The sequence below is a fragment of the Merops nubicus genome, unplaced genomic scaffold, assembly GCF_000691845.1.
Source record: "Merops nubicus isolate BGI_N331 unplaced genomic scaffold, ASM69184v1 scaffold45426, whole genome shotgun sequence".
Classification (NCBI taxonomy): domain Eukaryota; kingdom Metazoa; phylum Chordata; class Aves; order Coraciiformes; family Meropidae; genus Merops; species Merops nubicus.
In genome coordinates, this window is record NW_008615199.1 from 223 (window position 1) to 20,822 (window position 20,600).

Genomic DNA, 20,600 nt, shown 5'->3' on the forward strand with positions numbered 1-20,600 from the left:
GCCCAGGGTTCCCCAGCCCAGGGCCTGTGGTTAGTGCAGGGCTGAGAACACCTGCCTAACAGATGCTAAACAAATTTAGCCACTTTCTCTGTGGTCAGCTGGAAAACAAGCTGCAGGTATCTAAATAGTAATTAGTGTTTGACAGCTGAAATGAAAACATTACAGAGTAATGAAAAAAAAATTAATTGCCATCTAGTAGATACTTTTTCTTTTAATTGTTCATCTGCTTTTACCAGGCTCTTGGGATAAAAAAAAACCCTACTGTTATTTGGCTTTCCAGTAGCCATGTTAGCTCTTGGTGTGTTAATCGTAGCACAGGAAGTAGCAAGAGCACAAAAAAATCATAAGAAAAATATGAGGAGCTGGCACTTTCATTTTTCTTTCTTCTTAGAAGATACGACTGTTATTTTTCTGTGATCTTCTGTGTTTCTACTAGTAGCCATTTATTATCCACTAGTAATTTATTCTCTGCTAGTAGTAATTTATTGCTTATTGTACTTCAGCTTGAGGTGAATCTCAGGCATTAATGTTGTGGCACGGCTGCAGATTTTCAGGTGTAAATCAAACTTGATTATATTTGTTTAATGTTACAGAGTCGTGGGATGCTTTGGGCTGGAAGGGACCTGTAGAAGGTCACCTTCCTTCACTCTGTTGGTGCCTCACCTGGGGAGCCAGGGTGCACATGTGCACACCTGAGTGCTGCTGGGTGGCTGGAGTGGAGCTGGGTGTGAGGGTTGTGCACTGCAGGGTGGGAGCAGTGTGCACAGGTCACACAGCTGGTGTGCTCACCAGTGTGAGCCTGCCTGATGCTGTTCTTCACAGAAGCCAGACCCTTAGAAGTAACCAGGTGTATTAACCTCTGTCTGAACACAGAATGTTGCTTGTGTTTCAGCCCACACCAACAACCAAAATGGAAGAGGGAAAAAACGCGCAGTCGACCAAGGTAAATACTTGTCTTTCAACCTTGTAATTTGTCACTTTGGACATGGAGTAACTTTGAAAAAAGGTGCTAAACTCTTTGCTGCTACATTGGCAAGTGGAACTGCTGTGCCATGGGGAGAGTACCCGTGTGCAGCAGAGCCAGGAGCTGGCAGGTGTGGGGCTGCAGTGTCTGGGGGCAGTCAGGATGCCAGGGGTTTTCTTGCCCCACAGCAGCTTAAAAGAGCTCTGCTGACCATCCTTAAATCTGTCATCTTTGTTTGAACTGGTGTAGGTCGTGTTCTGTAGCATTGAATGGTAAATCATCTCAATTTTTTAATTTTCTGACAGCCAAAAGACTCTCAAAACAAACAGCCATCTGAAGAAAGGCAAAAGGAACCCAGTGGTGTAAGTTGTGTAACTTCTGTCTTTTATGGTTTTTTTTCTTAATGAGAGGTCCTCGTGGTTTTTTTATTCTTTCTTTCTTCCTTTTATTTTTTAAAAAAACAAACCCTAAACAAACAAACCCAAAATAACTGAATCAAAGCAACCAAACAAAACCACAAAACAAAACAACGACCATGCAAACAAAAAAAAACCACAAACAAACAAAGCCTGTGAGTATTTCTTTATGTATTAATAATTGTTTCTCTCTACACAGGCAAAAAGCCAAACCTCATCTTCTGTGACTACCACTTCTAATCCAAATAATACAGGAAAAGTTGCTACAACTGCAGGTGACCAGCCTCCACAAGCAGCCTCTGCAGAGGCAGCAAAGGTACAGTAGAATTACCAGTCCAGTTTTTATTATTCGTGTTATTATCGGGCTTGGAAATCCCCATGGAGGTGGATTCTTATGCTGAATGTTGTGAAATGAGACTGTATCCCCAAAAATCACAACATAGAAGAGCTCAAAAGCTGTCTTGTGTGTATCACAAACCTCCTGGTGCGGCTCTGAAATCAGAGACTTAAACTCCACACTTTACCACTAATTAACTTAAACAACAATCCACTTCCAGTGGATGCTTAGTGGATAAGCACCAGCCACGGACAGAGCTGCTGATCCAGGAGCTGGCTTGTGCTGGCTGTTTGGTGATCCTGATGTGCATCCATCTTTCCCTGTCCTCCTCATACATCTGTTTTCACTGTCCCACACACTCTGCCTGCTAGGTGACCAAGTGATGGTGAGATTATCACAGTTTTAGGCCTGTCCCCATGTGTGACATATCTGGGGCTCCACTGCCATTCATGCCAGCTTTCTGCAGGTTCCTTACAGTGAGGTAGGTGTGACTGGGTCTTGGCCAGTCTTTTCCCTTGCCCCACCACTACTGATCATGAACAGAATGGATTGACTGGTCAGTCAAGGGAACTGTTTGTTTTGAAAAGCATTGCACCCTCAGGCGTGTTTGTAGTACCAGTGGTGGTGGCTCCAAATGCAGCCCAAGTGCCCTGACTGCAACACTCTGAAAAAAAACCTAGGAAGAGAAAGGTTGGGGGAAAAGCTGGTGAGAGCTCATTAGAGAGAGGGTCAGGTGAAGAGAAAGCTGGAGCAAAAGTATGTGGTAGAGTCAGGATCTGAATCTTTTGGTCTTCTAGTCTCCTTTGAAAAATCTTACACCATTCCCAGAAGGGTTGCCCAAGGCTGTGCCAGGCTGCCCAGGGCAGTGGTGGAGTCCCCACCCCTGGAGGGGTTTCCAAGCTGTGGAGATGTGGGGTGAGGGACACGGGGCAGTGGGGACCTGGCAGGGATGGGGGATGGTTGGACTCAATGATCTTAAAGGTCTTTTCCAACCAGAATGATTGTATGTGTCTGGGTGACAAAGCCAGAGTATGATGGACTCTTGTAAATCTGCTGTGACTTACTGTTTTTGCAGTGAATGAGGATGTCATTAATGCAGATGTCTGGGGGCTTTTTGGGTTGGTGTTGCTCCTGCACCTAACTCCCTGAAGCAGTGTTCACCCTTCCAATCTGAGCAGTGTTTGCTGCCAGGGTTAGTGCTGTACTGAGAACTATTGGGTGTAAAGGAAAGCTTCCCCAAGAGACTTGGAAGGGGCCTTACAGTCTTTCTGCACTGCAGATTTCTTTTACTGGCAAAGTAAAAAGAAGAGGTGGGGTACTTAAAATAACCTGGTTTCTTTCTCACAATCTCACGTGGTTTCTTTGAGCACAGTCACACTGGAGGCAGAGTGTGTCTCAGTGTTATTGCAGGTAGGTGGTCTCTCACTCTGCCCAAGCAGAGTGCATTAGCCAGTTGCTGAGTCAAAAAAAAACACAGACAGCCTCAGAGTTGGGTGTTTTAGGCTGGACTCAGTATCGTGCAGGCTGCAGCTACCCAACTTCCAGAGCACTCAGCCAGGAGGTGGAACCAGCTTGTCAGTTTTATTCACAGTGTAGATGAAGAGGGAAAACAGATACTCGTGCCTTGGTGGGACATGTGTTTTACTTGGTTTACTCTCTAGAATTTTTAACATAAGGCCATACAATAAAGCTGTCTCTTAATTTTTTTCTGTTATTTCTCCAGCCTAAGTCTGAGAAGGTGTCCACAGTGGTTGGTGCTGCGGGTGCCCAGGCAGCCAGTGCAAGTGTGGGTGCTGCAGCTGATCAGTCCAGTCCTGAGGTGGGTAAACACTGTCCCAGACAAATGCTTCCCTTCATGTCAGAGAATGTTTCTCCCTCTGAAACACGTCAGGTTCAGAAAAAATACAGTGGTAACTTCTGAACTCTAAAGGGGTGACTCGCTGCGTGGCAGTTCTGTGTGGTGCTGCAAGAATATCTGAAAGAATAGGCAAAAAACAACTGGCATGTCATTTGTGTCCTGTTGGGGTTTAGTTAGAATCACTTTCAACAAAACTAACATAAAATTAATTACTCTTTATATTCAGTTTTTTGTATGTACACATGTATATTGGCTGGTTCATAAATACAAATGTCTTGTTACTGGGCAGCGAGTGTAAGAACAGTTCTCACTGGAACATCTGGCCAGTGCACAGACTGCTGAAAGAAAACTTTTGGTTTGTTTTCCTGGAGTCTTCTGCAGATTCCCCAGATGATTCAGATGTTTTTTTTTCCTTTGTACAGCATAACTTCTATAATGGTTTGCTTACTTTTTAGCCTGCTATGGATGAGTCGGCACTCGATAGCCTAATAGATTCCCTGGGTGGACCTGAAGAAGATGCTCCTGCCAGTCCTGTTTACACTGGCCCAGAAGTTATGGTATTTCACATTTTTAATTTTTATTCTTTGGAAGACTCACCTCTGAATTATGTCTGTGGTTGTTGACTACTACACTGATCCAGTACTTGTCACTTTGGTCTGCTAAGATGTGCAGTAGGGTTGGCACAGTTGTGTTCCAGTGGTGTTGTCAGTAATACAGAAATGATACAGCTCTGTATTGTAGGAGAAAACAGTAAAGTGTCAAAGCCATTTTGTTGCATTTTGAAGTGCCTTCCAAGCATGGTCCCCAATGGGTTTACAAAAGGCAGTGGTGGAGGCACAAGAGGGATTTCGTTTGTACTTGAGAGAGTAAAACACTGAGAATCTGGGGAAGACTTCAGTGAGTTAGAGTGGGAGAGTACCGTGAGGATTAAGATTACAACCTCAGTGCAGTACTCAGCCATGATAAAGATTTTGGAATTAGTAAATATTTAAAATCCATTGTAGGTACAGCAATACAGTCTATGGGCTGAGACACTGCAGCTGGTTATGTCAGTGCAGGAGGAATGTGGTGGCAGAGGTGTGCTGGGTGCTGTGCACTCTGGAAGCTAGTTGAGATGCACGTGCATGACACTGGGGTCTGAAAGGCACTGCATAGTTGTGGTCCAGGAGTGGCCCCTCTGACCCAGCCAGCCCTCACAGTTTCTTTCCAGAAATATCACTGTAGATAGATCTACATTAGAAATTTATTTCAGTAAACAAGACTACAAAAACATGAATGTCTGCCTTCTTTTCACAGGAAGATGTATCTTCAAGATACTTGGAAGAACTGGGTATACGGGAAAGCAGTCTGCCTCCAGAGTATGTCAAATTGTTGAAGGTTAGTCAGTTAGAAAAAATACATTCTTCATGCATGTTTTCTTTCATGTTACATGTTTTTGGTTCCCATTTACCACAATCTTAATTCTCCTTTTAGAGCAAAGGGGATGGCAAAGATGGAGTCCCACCAAAAGCAGATGAACGAGATGAAGTAAGACTTAGCATTTTACACTGGAAGGTGAAAACAACCCATTTATCACTGGATTCCTAGGGAAATTGAAATGTTGCCTGTCTTCCAAAAATGCCACCAAGCAGGAAAGGACTGTGGCATGCCAGATAATGTGCTGAAACTAAATAAAAACTGGCAAAGATGTTTTTAGTAAAGAAGCAGGAATTCTCAGAACAGTGAAGCTGAACAAGTCAAATAAATCCTCACAGATGCATTGGGCATAATAATAACTAGGGGAAGAAATAGTAGCTGTGCATGGAGGATTTTTAATGTCTTTAGCAAGATGACTTGAATTTCTATATTTGGCAAGAGAATTCTTTAAGCCAGCTTAATTTTACTGTTTATAAAAAAAAAAAAAGCTTATCTGAGAAATGAATCAGGCGGGGGGGGAAATATTTTTATTTTTACTGTGACAGCAGTGTGTGCTGATGAGGTCATTGTGTGAGTAAGCCTGGGGCACGTTCAGATTCTAAACCAAGTTTGACAGCGTTGATATTTGAGCTTTAATAATCATAACCTAGTTTGCAATTTCTTGCTCAGAAACCAATGACAGATGATGAGCTTGCAGAGGCCCTGTCCTCTGACTTCAGCTGCACTGCTGCTGCCCAAGGAGAGAAGACAAGTCTGACAGAGGTACTGATATTTTTCTTGCCATTGCATGCCTTCCTTGCAATGAGACACTGCCATTATTTCACCTTAAAATGATCTTGACAGTTTTCCCCTTCTTTTTACTCTTGCAAATTAGCCTTTAATTTCATGTCTCTTGTAGAAACCAAGTAAGGAAGGAGAAATTGTGCAAGCACAAGCAGCAAGTTCAGTCAAGGCCTCAGCTCCTCCTAAGGAGGAGAAGACAAAATCAGAAGAGGTATGTTAACTCATTCTTGGACTAGTAACTTGTTGTTAAAATGTACAAATACCTCTTCTGTTTCCTGTGTGCCCCATGTTGTAAAGAAGCTCATCATCCTCATTTTCAGTGGTAAATCTGGTTTGTCACAGGAAGTATAGGAACAGTGGGAGTTGCCATTGCTCAGACTCTGCTGTACCTTAAAGATCCAGGGTTTGGAGGTCAGATGATTTTTCTTCTGGACTCCTGCAGAGTAACTGTGGTTCTTCTGACTAGGGGCAACAAAAGAAAGATCTGTGTTTTCTTAGCTATGTGTTTTTAAGAGTTGGATGTGATGCAATTGTGATATGCCTTACAGACCTTCCTTTTCTGCTCTGTAAAGAGCAAGTGTGACCTTGCCCTTCCTCAGGTGGCCACGTCACCTGGCAGTGTCTGGCAGCTGAGTCACGTGATAATGCATGTGCTTTGATTCCCCTTCCTTTTAAGTGAATGTGTGTCTTGGTTAGACTGTGCTCATCTCATCACATAATTTGCCATATTCTGCAATGTAATATTAAGGAAATCATTTAAAGCAAGACAAAATGATGGGTCTGGTGATGGCTGTTTAGTCCATGGACAGCACTGTGCAGGCCTGTCTGTGGCGGAGCCCCCGCCCTCCTCCCTGGCAGGGCTCTGTGCTGGCAGTCAGGAGGGTGCTGATCACACCCGTGCTGTGCCTGCCGCTGGGCAGGGCTCCCACAGCACCCAGGCTCCTGCTGACAGCCCCTGCAGGGGGCACGTGGGGAACAGAGCGGGGGCAGCAGGAGTTTGGGGGAGCACAGCCAGGACATCTGACCCCCGCTGACCAAAGGGGCGTTCCAGAGCATGTGGGCTCAGCTCAGCAGAGAGCTGGTAAAAGGAGGAGGAATTGGGGGGGCTGCTCCTGGGTCCTCTGGCACAACCGCTGTGCGTTTGGAGCCCTGCTCCCCGGGGCAGGCCAGACACCCCCTGGGGTGGGAAGGGCAGAATCAGTCTCTGGGTTGTTCCTCTTCTCTTCCACGCTCAGCATTGCTTGGCTTTGCTTTCCCATTCAGCTGCCCTTGTTTTACCCACAAGGGTTTTGTCTCAATCCCATTTTCCTTTCCCCTTTTGCTCTGTGGAGGAAGGAGAGGAAACGGGGAGGGTGACAGAGGGGCCTGGTGGGCACTTGCTCAGCCAGGGTTAACCCACCACAAGCATGAAAGATGTTTGAGGTAAAACCTGTGTCAGTTTAAAGAAGAAATTAAATTATTTGTGTGTTTTCTTAAATACAGGCTATTAAAGATGATGCATTGGATGCTCTTCTTGACACTCTTGGTGGACCTGAACCTGAACCTCCACAAGATGTCACCCCTGTTGTAGAGGTGCCAGAGGTATAATCTTTCTTTTTTTTTTTTATAGCAACTTTCAGGCTCTCCTGTGGAATCCTGGGTATTGTTAGATACTGCATAGATGTGTAAAATCTTAACAGAGTGACTTTCCTATCAAAGCCTTAAGGAATGTCTGAGTCTTAAGTGATTAAGAAATGAGGGATTCCTGAGTGGACACAGGTAGAGCAGAATCTAGTAAGGTGATAAGATGTTGAGCATTCTGTCTGTCTGCACAAGCATGCACACACACCCCCCCCACACACACACACACCCCCCACACCCAGCTCTAGTTGCTCTGTTTTTTTTTCCCCGAGGACTTGATACAATTTATAGCAGGCCTTTGTTTTGCAGGTGTTTGCTGTTGGGTTTTTAATTAGCTTTCTGGAGTTCTAGTGCGTGCACCTCTCTTTCCTTGAGACTCCATTGCCTTTCTCATTTGGGTCTTGCCTTTTGCTGTGTCTTCCAAGATTTCTGTTTGTCTTGAATAGTTAGATCATAACAGTAGCCCCATGTTTGCATGTTAAGCTTTGACTTTATAGTTTAGTCTTGCAAACACTGCCCATAACCCTGCTAATATCAGTTATTTTCCTCTGTCTTCACCTACAGCTTAGAGCAAACAAATGGTGGTGAGCTAGCAGAAAAGAATTCGTTGCTGAAAGATGTTGGAGCTCAATTTTGGCAAAAAAGAAAAAGCATGTTGTAATGCAGAATCAGTCTGCCTGGCCCTTCAGATAATCTAGGGGATGCATTGCTTCATGAAGGTTTAAAAACCTGTGTGTTCAGCAGCAGTGATGGAAAAAGACAAAGAATTGCTAGTGCTTCTTCAAACAGTGGACTGGAGAATTTTGATAGTGAAGTTTGGTGTACTTTGAGTCTTTTTTTTTTTAATTTCTCTTCACTGAATTTTTTTGTTCTTTCTAAGGTAAAATCTAAAGAGAAAAAAGAAGAGAAGCTTGGGGAACGTGATGATACGATACCTCCAGATTACAGGTTAACACCAGAGCTGGTAAGTTTGTCATATCTCCATTGCTTTGTAATTCAGGCAGTGCATCTGACACTTTCTTTGGTTACAGAAACTAAAAAATGTGGGGAAAAGCAAAACTAGTGTTTTTTCAACAGCTTTCTGCTGTTGGTGATTTCTGTATCTCTAGTTTCCTTCCCTTCTTTTGTGGATGACTGGGTTTTTCAGGCATTCTGAGCAAAGATCTGATCATGCCAGGTCATGCACTCCAAGAATGGTGGTGGTTCTTGTTTCTGCTATTAAACCTCAGCATTGTAAAATCCATCCATTTACAGAAGTCCTCTTGGGTGTCACTTTGTCATGTAGCTTGAAACACTGTTGTAAAATAGTATGAAAATTACACTCATTTTTTTCAGACTGTTACTTCGAGTGATGGAGATCTGTTCAAGGTTAAACAAAAAAAAAGAACAGACCTGAGGTGTGTGTTCCATAAAGTTCAGAAGTGAAAGTTTCTGCAACAGTTATTGCTATAAGTGATGTTCTACATCATGTGCAAGGTTGCTATAGAAACTGGCCTTGCTGGAGCCAGATGTTAACGTTGGTTGGAAAGGAGCAGTCCTACCCCTCCATTTCAGAGATTTCAAGACTGTGTGACTACAGACTTGGGATGATTGAACCCACTGTTCATTCAGGTGCAAAAGTTTTTCTTCTGCACTCAAAGGCTTTTTAATACTGGGTGAATTCCTGCTTGTTTACTATGGGATTGATTCCTGCTCCATATTGATAGAAATGAGCATTTTTTGGTGTCTTGGGCCATTTGTGCTGTGCTAACATCACAATTGCTATTTTATCCACTTACCTGGCCAGGTAAGAGTTCCTCCTGTTTAGAGGTATTCTTGTTACTGTGTCACTGATTTCTTCATATGAGTATCATTTATTTTATGTTACTTTGCTGGTGATTATGGGTTATGGGGTTTCTTACAACAGTGGATAGAAGGATGTCAATAATACTTGCTTTACTTTTAGGATAAACATGGAAAACCAATATTGCCGAAGCCTGAAGAAAAACCTAAGGTTAGAAATCTGACAGTGTTGTAGGAGTGTGAATAGATACCCTGCTTTCCTCCCCCTCTGTCACCACCTCTCTGTGCTGTTACCTAAGTCTCTTGGTCTGCTGCTCTGAAGTGTCAAGTGAGAGTTGGTTTTGTTAGAATTCACTGGCTGTGACTAAACAGTGCATAGTAAGAGAAAGGTTTAGAGATTACTGAGGTAGGAGAGAGCTGTGGAGTGAGTGCTGACACAAATTAAATCTTTATGAGGAGTTAGTGTAAGGTGTTCTGTGGAAATCCATCAGAGCTGTAGGACAGAGAGAGATGAGGCAGGAAAATCTGTTTTCTTGACAGTTTCCTCTCATTAGTCATCAAATAAAAAGGTGGAAAAAGCTGCTGTGGGCATTTTGCTAATGACAAAGAACACCTTGGACTTTGCAAAAAGTACCCATCGTGGCCCAGAAAGTGCAAGATAGAGTGAGGAGATGGAAAGAGAAAGTTACAGTGGTTAATTTAAGATGCACAGGAAGAAAGCAGAAGGGAGGAAAAGCAAAGGAGCTGTGCAGTGAAGGAAACGAAGGCTTCACTTTGCTGTGAGCTGGGGAGTGCTGCCATCACTGGAATAGCAGTTCCCCCATTTTTCTGGAACATCTGTGAAGGTTCAGGGGCAATCTGAGCAAGAATGACACTCTGCCTTTTTTAGCAGAAATCTGTATTATCCAAGCTTGAATATGGAGGAACACAAAGGCAGTGATGAAAGGACTTCATGTCTCTGAAAACCTGTGTGTCAGGTCTCAGACATGCAGTCGTGTTGAGTGGGTGATGTGGGAGAGCTGCACAGAAGGATCCCCTGCTGAGCATGTCATAAGGGAGGAAGGTGAAAGGAGCTGTGCTCCTGAGGGAACCACTCATCAGTGGCAGGAGACAAGCCTTCCTCTTTCACAGGCAGCACCAAGGAGATGGCACACACGAAAAATAACAGCTCCAGAAGAGGAACACAGCATGAGTTAAGAGAGCTTGGCTCCTAGTTTGAACTTGTAAAGGCCAGTACAAAACCAAAGCAGAAGGTGACCTCAGAATCATGAGGTCTTAAGCCAAAATAATTGAGTGGTTAGTAGAAGAATAAGTGCTCCCATGATCTTCCATCCCTATCCATCAGAGACAGGAATCTAACTGAATAGTTGTGAGTGACAGGGGTATGGAAGTCATACATTGCAGTATTTTTCTCAGTATTTGTAATTTGAAGGTGATTTTGAGCAAGATGTTCTGACCAGCACTCCTGTGGTGTCACCAGTGATTTGGTTCTGTCAGACCCAAGCCAGGAAAAAAAAAAGTTATGCCAATAGCTGAAAAACCTTCAGCCACTCACAGTTCTTCCTTGATTCCTGGTGAATGCAAAGTTCTTCTTCCACCATGATTTCAGCTAAGGCTTGTGTCACTTTGGGCCCCCACTCTGCATACCCTTAAGCACATGCAGGGCCATTACTTCTGTGAAAAAAAGCTGTTATTGCCTGTGCACCACTTGATCAAGTTGTTGAAAGAAGAATCCAGACATTATGAACAGTGGGGCTTTGCATGATAGGACATTTTATAAAGACTTGAGGGCCCTGACTGACAAAGGAAGGGGGATAAATTAGACACTCTCCTTTAGAAATCTTACTTGATGTATTATGAATTTGACCAACTGAGCCCTAACCAAATCAGTCCCATGTAGCATGGGAGTGGCAATCACTGCTAGCAAAAATTCAAACACTTAGGTGTAAACAGCAGTGTGAAGGGTCCCAAGAGCATCAGTAATAGGTCATGGAAGTACATGGATCACATAGCACTAGATCACTAGCATCAACAAATTGTAATAAATCACACAGGAGGCAACTAAAACCACAGGTACTCTTACCTAAAACAAGCACAGAGGAAACCACTGAGTGTCAGCAGTCAGTGCATAAACTAGGAGAACTTCCAGGTGATGCTGCCTCTGGAGGAACTCTCCTGCTGCAAAAAGAAAGAACAGAGTTTAAAAAGGGAGAATCATAACCTGATCATGCTGCTTTGCACGACCTATGTGTGATTTATTACAGCAGCACAATGCTGTTCTAGTCAGTAGTCTCTAGTAAATATTAACATTCTTTTTTCCCCTCTAATTAAGAGGATAATCTTCCTTTTCAGTAGCCTTGTAAACAGTATTGAACATAATGTTCTCTGCATTATATTGATTTCTGATAATAAAGCAACTGGCTTGTTCTGAAAAGTGATTTTCTTAATTGTATGTACTGCAAAATTCATGCTGTTTTGTTGCACATAAATGGGAAGGGTTATTTTGGTGTAGGCTACACAGGTTTTCCTGCTTTCTGAGTAGCTGAAATATAATTCTGGAAAAAAAACAAATTGAAAACAGGCAGTGAGTCACCTGTACCACGTGTGTCTTTTTTGCAGCCTTTAAGTGAATTGGATCTTGTTGATGAGTTTTCAAAAGACTTCTCCTGCCCCGCACAGCCTGCAGCACACCCCAAACCAGTGGAGCCCAGCAGCACAGCCAGAGTACGTCCTCCAGTTCACTGAAGATGCTGACACTGGTAGTTCTGCTAAGACTGGATAATGCTGCTGTTCTTCCAAGGAAAATATTTTCTTCTGTCTCTGCTTTTCCCCACCCCATTGGCTTCAATGGAACATGCAGCATTGACGTTGAGCCCTTCACTGAGGGGCTTCTACATGTAAATTTAGACTTATCAGTCTTGTTTTCTACTGTATTAAAAAAAAATTAAAGCCACTTAGCAGGTACATTTTGGGTTTCTGAGCATATTCAGTAAAATGCAGTGTAATGTTTCTGTTTCAGAAGCCTGTGGATGCTGTGTCTGCAAGAGCTGGTAAGGACGAGGCCGTCCCTCGAGCCACGGCTTGCACGGTGCAGTCCTCAGCTCCAGCAGCTGTGTCCTCAGTAAGTAGCCTGAGCTGCAGCTGGGGCAGAACACGGTGTCAGTTACCTGCTGGCAGGGCCTCTTCCCAGGGTGCCTGTCTCAGTATTGCATAGACTTCCTGCACAGAGGTAACCCACAGAGCCTGAGTGCTTTCCAAAAAAATGCAGGTCAAGCACAGACTGAATGAGGGAGGTCAGTGACCTGAGTGGGGGAAGATGAACTGACAGTTCCTGAGGTCTACTCCAGCTCATTTAGAAGGGTTGCTCTTTGCACATTTAGTGGATACTGCAGGAAAACAGAAATGGTACCAAAAAATCATAACTGTCCTACTGAGTATGTCAGAAGGTTGCATTAATGGCTGACATTCTTGTACCTCTTCTCAGAATATATGTACCTCTGTTAAAAAACAAACCAGATAACCCCACCCTGAGAAACATTCTAGCTGTGATTAAGTCTCTGGAAGTGAGAAACCTGTTCACAGAGCAGCCTCTGTTTTGTTTTTTAAGGAAACACAAGTTTTCCTTATGCCTTGAACTCAGCAGATCCCAAGTATATGAATACCATTAGGGAGAGAAGCACTAGTGGGTTTTAATTTACTTATTTATACTTTAAATGGTATTTAAACCTTAAAACCTTAAAGGTTTTAGTTTACTGTTTTTACCTGAAGTAGGGTGTGGCTGGTGGTAGTGGTGTATGATCAGGTTTCTTCAGCTGAAGCTGAACTCCAAACTAAGAATTGGGTTTTACTGTATTATATCACTAAATTTTTACCAACTGAAAGCTCAGATCACTGAAGAGAATTGGTTCTGTTGTAGCTCAAACCAGGGCATTACCTTTGCAGGTTGGTCACGTGGCAGATGAAGCACTGGAAGCCTTGTCCAGCAGCCTGGGAAAGAGGGAGCCTGATCCAGATGAAAGTAAACCTGCTGTGGACAAAGTGAAGGTAGAGAAACAATCACATCTCAAAAAATAGGCTGTTGACTAGGTTGCCCAGAGGGGCTGTGGATGCCCCTCCCTGGAGGTGTTCAGGGGCAGGTTGGATGAGGCCTTGAGCAGCCTGGTCTTGTTGAGAGGTGTCTCTGCCCATGGCAGGGGGCTGGATGAGGTGATCTCTGGGCTCCCTTCCAGCCTAAGCCAGTCTATGATTTTGTGATGTACACAGAAAGAAACATGCAGATAAATTAAATCTTTCTCAAGATAAAAGGGTTTCTTTTAGTTTTCATTAGACTTTTAACTGGTAGTTGGATTGAATTAGACTAATTTGAATCAGTAGAGTGAAGACTTTGAAAGCTCACTCATGCATTTATGTTGGGATGTAGTTATTTGTTTTTCTTATTATTTTTATTTTGCCTTCATAGGAGAAAAACAAAAAGGAACAACTCAAAAAACTGGGCGAAGATGAAGAGACAATTCCTCCAGATTACAGATTAACAGAAGCAAAAGTAATTCATTTAATACCCTTTCACTACTTTCCTTTCATTCCTCAGAATATGTGGATGAAACAAACTCCATTCTGAAATGCTGATGTTCAGTTCAGCCATTTTTATACTATAGAAAAATCCCAGGTTTTAGCTCCTGAATATCTGACATGTATCATTAGATGCCTACAGAAGCACCCAGTGGTTTAGATGCAGTTACCTACATATGGGTATTTTTGGCTGAGATGACTGTGCTGCACTCTTTCATTAGCTTTGTGGGTTTTGTAACTCAATAAATTGAGATTTGTCAGAACCATTAAAAAAAAAATGGCATTTCAAGTTGGTGTTTTTGCCAACGTCACCACACAACTCATTTGGCATAAATGGGTTGTTCAGAAACAGCCAAAATGTGCACAGCAGCTGCCAGCCTCAGGGACTCCTGAGCAGCAGCAGTAGGTGCTTGGGGTCACTGGTGAGATCCTCTCTTTCAGTGGAAGGTCTCACAGGACTTGTGTTCCATGGTCATTAAGGACTGCTTGGTTTAATATAAGGGGATTTTTCTTTTGTAGGATAAAGATGGAAAACCACTCTTACCAAAACCAGAAGAAAAATCCCAGGTAAAAAAGTGAATATTCAGATAACTATGTAATTCCTGAATTGTTTACCCAAATGTCAGTAGAGTTTCCTAGCCTGCAGTTTAAAAATGGAGATAGACTGTGTTACCTGCTCAGTGCTAATAGATGAAAAGGCTTAAAAGCCTCTTTTCTGTTTTCATTTTAATGGTAGCTGATGAGTGAAAATGATCTTCTGGAGGGTTTGACAGAAGGGTTTTCCTGCTCTCCATCACCACCTGCACCATTGCCTACACCAACTGTAATAAAGGTAAGTTGGTTTCTGAAAATCAGTTTTATTTTCAAGTTGTTCCATAATCCTGATATTTATTTGTTTCCTCTAAAGTTTATATGAACACCCTTAAATAACATTGAATGACTAAAAATGTAAACTATTTTACAATAATAGGAGAGCAGAACCTTAACAATGAGAAAAAACCTAGGTAATTTAGTTGTCATAGCTTCTTACCAGTTGCTTGCATGAGTAGTTCCTTAGTGCTGAGAATTTTGGAAGTGTTAGGAGGGAATAGAGGTGTGTTTGGGGAAGTGTTGGGGCCTCTGGAGTCCCAGTAAACCTGTCTCTGGCCAAAGCTGTGCCAAGGTTTGACCCAGGAGTTGGGATGGAAGGTGGAATGTGAACAAACTGAGATGCTGAACTACTGCACAGTGCTTCTCAGGAAGGGGTTTCAAGCTGGAACAAGCAGACCTGAGAAGAATAAAGTCCTAGAAATAAACTTAAGTGTGGAATTTGATGCATATCCTTGTGTTAGTCCTCTGTGTTAGTGGTGCTGCTGTCTTGTTTCAGACAACCAAGGAGAGCGGGAAGGCCGCGGGGTCCTCAGACGTCATCTCTGCTGCTACAGCTTCTTCAGTGCACTCAGCAGCTCCTCCTGTTCCTGCCCTGGTGAGCAGCCTCTCCTCTGGATCCTCAGCTCAGACTCAGAACTGACTAATGGAGAGAGCCAAGAGCAGGACCTGGCCAGTTTTGCCAGTCACAGAACCCCAGCAGGGTGGGGTTGGAAGGGGCCTCTGGAGATCACCTCATCCAACCCCCTGCTCCAGCAGGTCACCAAGAACAGGGTGCAAATGCAGACTGTTGCAGAGTTAAATAATTTATGGCTAATGCTGACTGTTGAGGGAGAAGGAGAGTGTTCTGTGTCCTGTGCTGGTTCCTCCAGTTACTGAGGACATCACAGGATGGTTCATTTCCTTCCTGTGGGTAGGTGTGGGCAGTTACCACATGCAAGTAGTTTCCTCATTAGACTTGGGCCTTTAGCCAAAGTACACCTTTATTTTCCTGGTTAGGTAATGAGAACACTTAATAATAGTGTAGTCATTACTGTAGTGGCAAAGTTATCTGTTAAGCCTTTAAGAGGAGGAGGGCAAGGTTAATAGTGAGACAGGCAGCACCATGACCTCCTTTTAATGCCAGGGGAGCTTCCAGCATTGCCTTCACTGGTCATGTTGGTGGCTCTTTCTTCCTGAAATTCACTCAGCAGCAAAGCCAATTCCTGTCCAGCAGGGATTCCTGGTTGCCAAGGGGATCACTCCACCTTAACCTGTGTGCCTCCCAAGCTGAAGCTGTGGTGCCAGTTACCCACACGTGGTCATGACAGTCCCCAGAAGGCTCAGCCCCTCTCCTGGGGTTACCTGCCTCCATGCCAGGCTGTGACTGCTCAGCCTCTGCCCCCTCCAGCATCCTCACAGCATTCCTGTGGGGGCTCCAGGGCCATTCCCTTCTCCAGGGTTTGTCCATAGTCTTCATCACTTCTGCCTAGGCTGTTCTCTCTGTCAGCAGCTCTCAGTGGGGGCTGGGTACACAAGTGTCTGTGCAAACAGGGCGCCGTGGCCTTGGGCTGAGTCCAGCCTGAACACTGCTGAGAGCAACACCTGCTGATCAGGGACAGTACCTGGGCTGCAGGCCATCTGACTAGAGTCAGCCGTGGGCCAGGGAGTGCTGGGAAGGCATTTGTGTAGACTGAATTGAAGTGTACAGGGTTCAGCTGGGCCAAAGGGCAATTTCTTTCTGCTCCTCTTTGAGCCTTGAACTTTCAGCAAAGTTCTGTTAATGAGTTTCTCCTTATTCAGTCCCTCTTTCATTCCTCCATTTCGATCTGTGCAGTGGGATCTTCCTCTAGTGTTTCCAGCCACATTCTAAAAGGGAATATAAAGCTCCTTCTACCTGGGCTTTAGCTGGCTCTGAGGGCTTTTTGTCAAACCAGTGTTTGGATAAAAATGCTGTGAATTAGCAAAAAAACATACCTATTGGGAAGATAAGTGTTCATAAGTTTAATTCAGACTGACACTTCCTTAGCAGCTCATCTGCAGGGATAACATTTGCAGAATGAATGACAATTACCAAAAAACAAGCTTTTCATAGACCTCTTCTTACTAGAACAGTAATTAGGATTACGTGTACCAGAAGAAAACTGTTAAAATAAAATCCATAACTGCTTCTTAAGGTGATGTTTTTTGTAGGTCTGTAGATAAAAGGTGTTTTGTACATTTTTTCCCCAGCTGTTGCACAACATTGTAGTTACTAAGGGAGAGCTGATATTCAGTGTTCAGTGAAGCTGACAGTTTGTTAGTCAGCTATATTAACTGGATGAATTAAATAATTTTTAAGCAGATTTGCTTTCAGAGATGTGTTTATACATTATTAGGGAGGAAAAGAGATGGATGAAGCCTTGGATCTCCTGTCTGACTCCCTGGGACAGAGGGAACCTGACCCTGATGAGGGCAAGCCAGTTGTGGATAAAGTAAAGGTAACAAAGGACATTCTGAAACTTGGGTGTGGGAGGGTGGTGGGTACACACACAAGCATAAACTAACAGCACCCCAGGTCTGAGATACTTATTGTGCTGCTTAGATGTTGTTTTTTTTTTAATGGTGTACTGCAATGCTTGTTATATCCTTGTAGGAATATATAGCATGAGATTTTCAGATGTGGGAGTGAGATTACCATTAAAAAACTAACACATGTTCATGCAGTTCTACTGAAATTATTTCTCATCTGTCTTCTCTGTCCTCTGTTTCTAAAAATAATTTTGTGGCCTTCTTTTTGTTAAACTTTGACTTTTAGAACCTCACAAATACCAAGTTCATCAGCAGACATGTTCATTTAAGCAGTCCCATTTTTAAACTTGCTTGCTCCTACATTTGTCTTAATTAAGTCTTTAATTGTATGAAGACTTTCTGCCAGTAAGGAAATCAGACACATGCCTGCCTGCTAGCAGTAGAGGTACTCAATTGTAAACTGAAATACTAAGGTAAAGGACATTACTGGAAAAAAAAAATAAATCATAAGCTGCCCATGAGTAAATTTAGTCTGGTGTCTAGAAGGATGTTTCCAATCCCAGACCAGGTTGTTGGCTAATTTAGGAGCAGGTTTACATAGTCTGGGTGGTGATGTCCCTTGCCACAGCTTGATGTGTGGGATGTCAGCAGCTCCTGTGCCTCAGTGGAGCTGCAGGAGCCCAGCTTCCTTCATGTGCTGCTCTTTACAAAGATGTGGAAAAGGCTTATATTCAAAAAACAAAAGAGAAGAGATCCTTAAAATGTCTGTGTTAACAAATACAAAAATAATCTTCAACAACATGCTTAAAAACCTACTTGAATCTAAACAGGGTGTTGTGTTTGGCATGTGTCTGGCACGTTTGCCAGAACTTAGAGCAGCATAAATTAAAAAATAAACATAGTGGAAAGAAAGAAGGCTGGAGCCAGGGGGGGGTTGGGCTCTGCTCCCAAGGGACAAGGGACAGGACAAGAGGAAAGGGCCTCAGGTTGCCCCAGGGGAGGTTTCAGTTGTCCCTGAGGAACAATTTCTTGCCCTGGAGGGTTGCCCAGGGCTGTGCCAGGCTGCCCAGGGCAGTGGTGGAGTCCCCACCCCTGGAGGGGTTCCCAAGCCGTGGAGATGTGGGGTGAGGGACACGGGGCAGTGGGGACCTGGCAGGGATGGGGAATGGCTGGACTCCACAGGTCTTTCCTAACAAAACAATTTCCTGGTTCTGTGAATGTTTCCCTTGATGCAGCTGTCAGGAGCTGGTGGTGCTCTGCCTCCTAGCTGTGTTGGGTTTGAACCTGCCTCTGACCCCCAGGTCTGATGAGAAGCAGAGGCTGCTCTGGTCAGTTTGGGGGGGTGGGTAAGTGCCCCGGGTGCTCCTGAGGGTCCGTGGGGTGTTCAGGAGTGAGGTGCTGCAGCAGGGCCAGTTCTGTGTGCAGGCTGCCCTGTGTGGGTGAGGCTCAGTGTGCCAGTACAGAATGGCTCATTCAGGTCATACTGCTGAAAAGCAGAACTGACAGTTGGTGTAACTTGTTTTGTGTTGGGGTGCTGCAGTGTGTCTATGTCTTTAACTTGCCAAACGTGTCCACTTCTTGAGAGCTAGCAAATTTAAAACTTTCAGGCATGAGACACCCTTCATAGTGAAATAAGTATACACTTTTTTTCTTGTAATTTAAAAATTTTAAAGTAGAAGAAAGCATCTGTTCAAAGTTTAATGGGCCCTCTGACTTACTGTTTGCTAATATTTTTCACCTAAGTGTTAAAGTTGTTTAAAAAATTTCAGGAAAAGGCTAAATCTGAACACAGAGACAAACTTGGAGAAAGAGACGATACCATCCCACCTGAGTATAAGAAACTTCTGGAGTCAGGTGCACAGGTAAGGAAAACCTTTGTTAGTTCTTATTTGCAACACCAGAAATGTGTGGAGATGAGCCAGTCTGTCCTCTTCAGAAATGAGAGGAGAGCAGGGAAGCTGTGTGAGCTGTAGGTAGGGGTGTGTTGGGGTTAAACCTGTACACATCCTACACATGACTGCCTCCAAATATCCTTGCACACAGTTTGTTCAAAAAACAAACAAGTCTCGTTTGGGTTGGTTTGGTTGTTTTTTAAATAGACCCATCTGAACAAATAAATCACTTGGAAACACCCAGGATCAGTCAGTGTGGTAGAGATGTATCAGTGTAGATTCCAGCCACAGCAGCTCAGGGGTTTAGGTGCTACCAAAACCAGGTGAAAAAATAGTGTGTCTCCCTTCAGCAGCGTGCCCTTGCAGTCTGCCTCTGGGGAGGTGGTACCTCCACAGTGCAGGGGTGAGCTCAGTCACTCCCAGTGGCTTCCCTCCAGGCTGGGGACAGAGCACGCTGCACCTGGAGCCTCAAAGCTGCTGCTGTTGGAGCACGAGCACCCTGGCAGGGGTCTGATCTTCTGTGGATCAGAAGCTGCTTTTCCAGTACACTGCAAGGGTAGAGAGGTGATAGTGTAGCCAAAATAACAGAGCATGAGAGCACGTTGTGAGCTGGCCTTGAGCACACAGCAGGAGCCATAGAGATGTCAGAGCTGTGCAGCTCTCCTGGTGATCTCTGAACTCCCAGGGTCTCACCTACATACTTGTGCCTCAAAACTCTGACCAGTCCAAGTGAAGATGTGATCTTTCTTCTTCCCCAGGGTAAGCCAGTGAAGCCAGCAGCAAAGGATGATGTGAAACCCAAAGAACAAAAGGTAACAAGTGGAATGTTTACATTCTGTGTTTGTTTCATACTCTGTGCTCTCATGGTTTTTTGGAGGTAGTTGTTGTAGGCTCAAGGCAGGATTCATTGCAAATTCTCATAAGCTGCAGATTGCCATAAAAGCTCCAGTGCAGCAGGTAGTAGTAACAGTGTGGACTGTAAAATGTCTGTGAAAAGTAATTTCACAATGAACAGTTTTTGTGGAGAATTGCAGTGTGAAAGTTGAGGCCCAGTATTCAAACTGCTTATCTTGGAATCCTCAAATAGACATCTCTGTTCTAACACAGGTGCAGAGTTTGGGTATGGGGTGGTGGTGGTTTTGTTGGTTGGTTGGTTTTTGGGGTTTTTTGTTTTGTTTTGTTTTTTAGAAAAGCTTAATTAAAACAGACATTAACTCTTGAGACATTAATTTCCCTGTGGGAAGTACTGCATATTGTGTGACTTCAGAATTAAACTCATTGCAGGAGCCTACAGATGACTCTGCAGCTATTGATGCCCTCTCAGGTGACTTTGATACTTGTGCAAAGGCTCCTGCCACACCACAGCACTCAAAGGTAGGACATTTTCTGCTAATAACTTGCAAAATAAACAGTTTTCCAGTAGTCTGTGTAAGCTCTTCAATTTGCAGTAGCAGTAGCCTCACTGGAAGGGGCTGCCCAGGTGTAGTGATATTCAGGAGGGTTTTGCAGAGACAAATACTGTAGACAAGAGTTTTAGGTGTCTTGGGGAAAATAGTAGAACTGACAAGAAAGAAGAAGGAATGAACTGGAGAGGCCTTGTAATGAG

At 43.8% G+C, this 20,600-nt stretch overlaps 1 protein-coding gene across 1 annotated transcript; it reads left to right on the forward strand.

Moving 5' to 3' along the window:
* Positions 1-892: 892 nt before the first annotated feature.
* CAST (calpastatin) lies at positions 893-20,368 on the forward strand (the record flags this gene model as incomplete). The annotated part of the gene is made up of 23 exons (XM_008942444.1): positions 893-943; positions 1,270-1,326; positions 1,580-1,696; positions 3,441-3,536; positions 4,031-4,132; positions 4,872-4,952; positions 5,049-5,102; positions 5,661-5,753; positions 5,890-5,985; positions 7,257-7,355; positions 8,275-8,358; positions 9,340-9,387; positions 11,796-11,900; positions 12,196-12,297; positions 13,119-13,220; positions 13,636-13,719; positions 14,265-14,312; positions 14,482-14,577; positions 15,112-15,210; positions 16,970-17,071; positions 18,872-18,964; positions 19,753-19,806; positions 20,279-20,368. Coding segments are annotated over 23 exons (1,953 nt in total), but the record flags the coding sequence as incomplete, so codon positions are not given.
* Between the last annotated feature and the right edge of the window lie 232 nt (positions 20,369-20,600).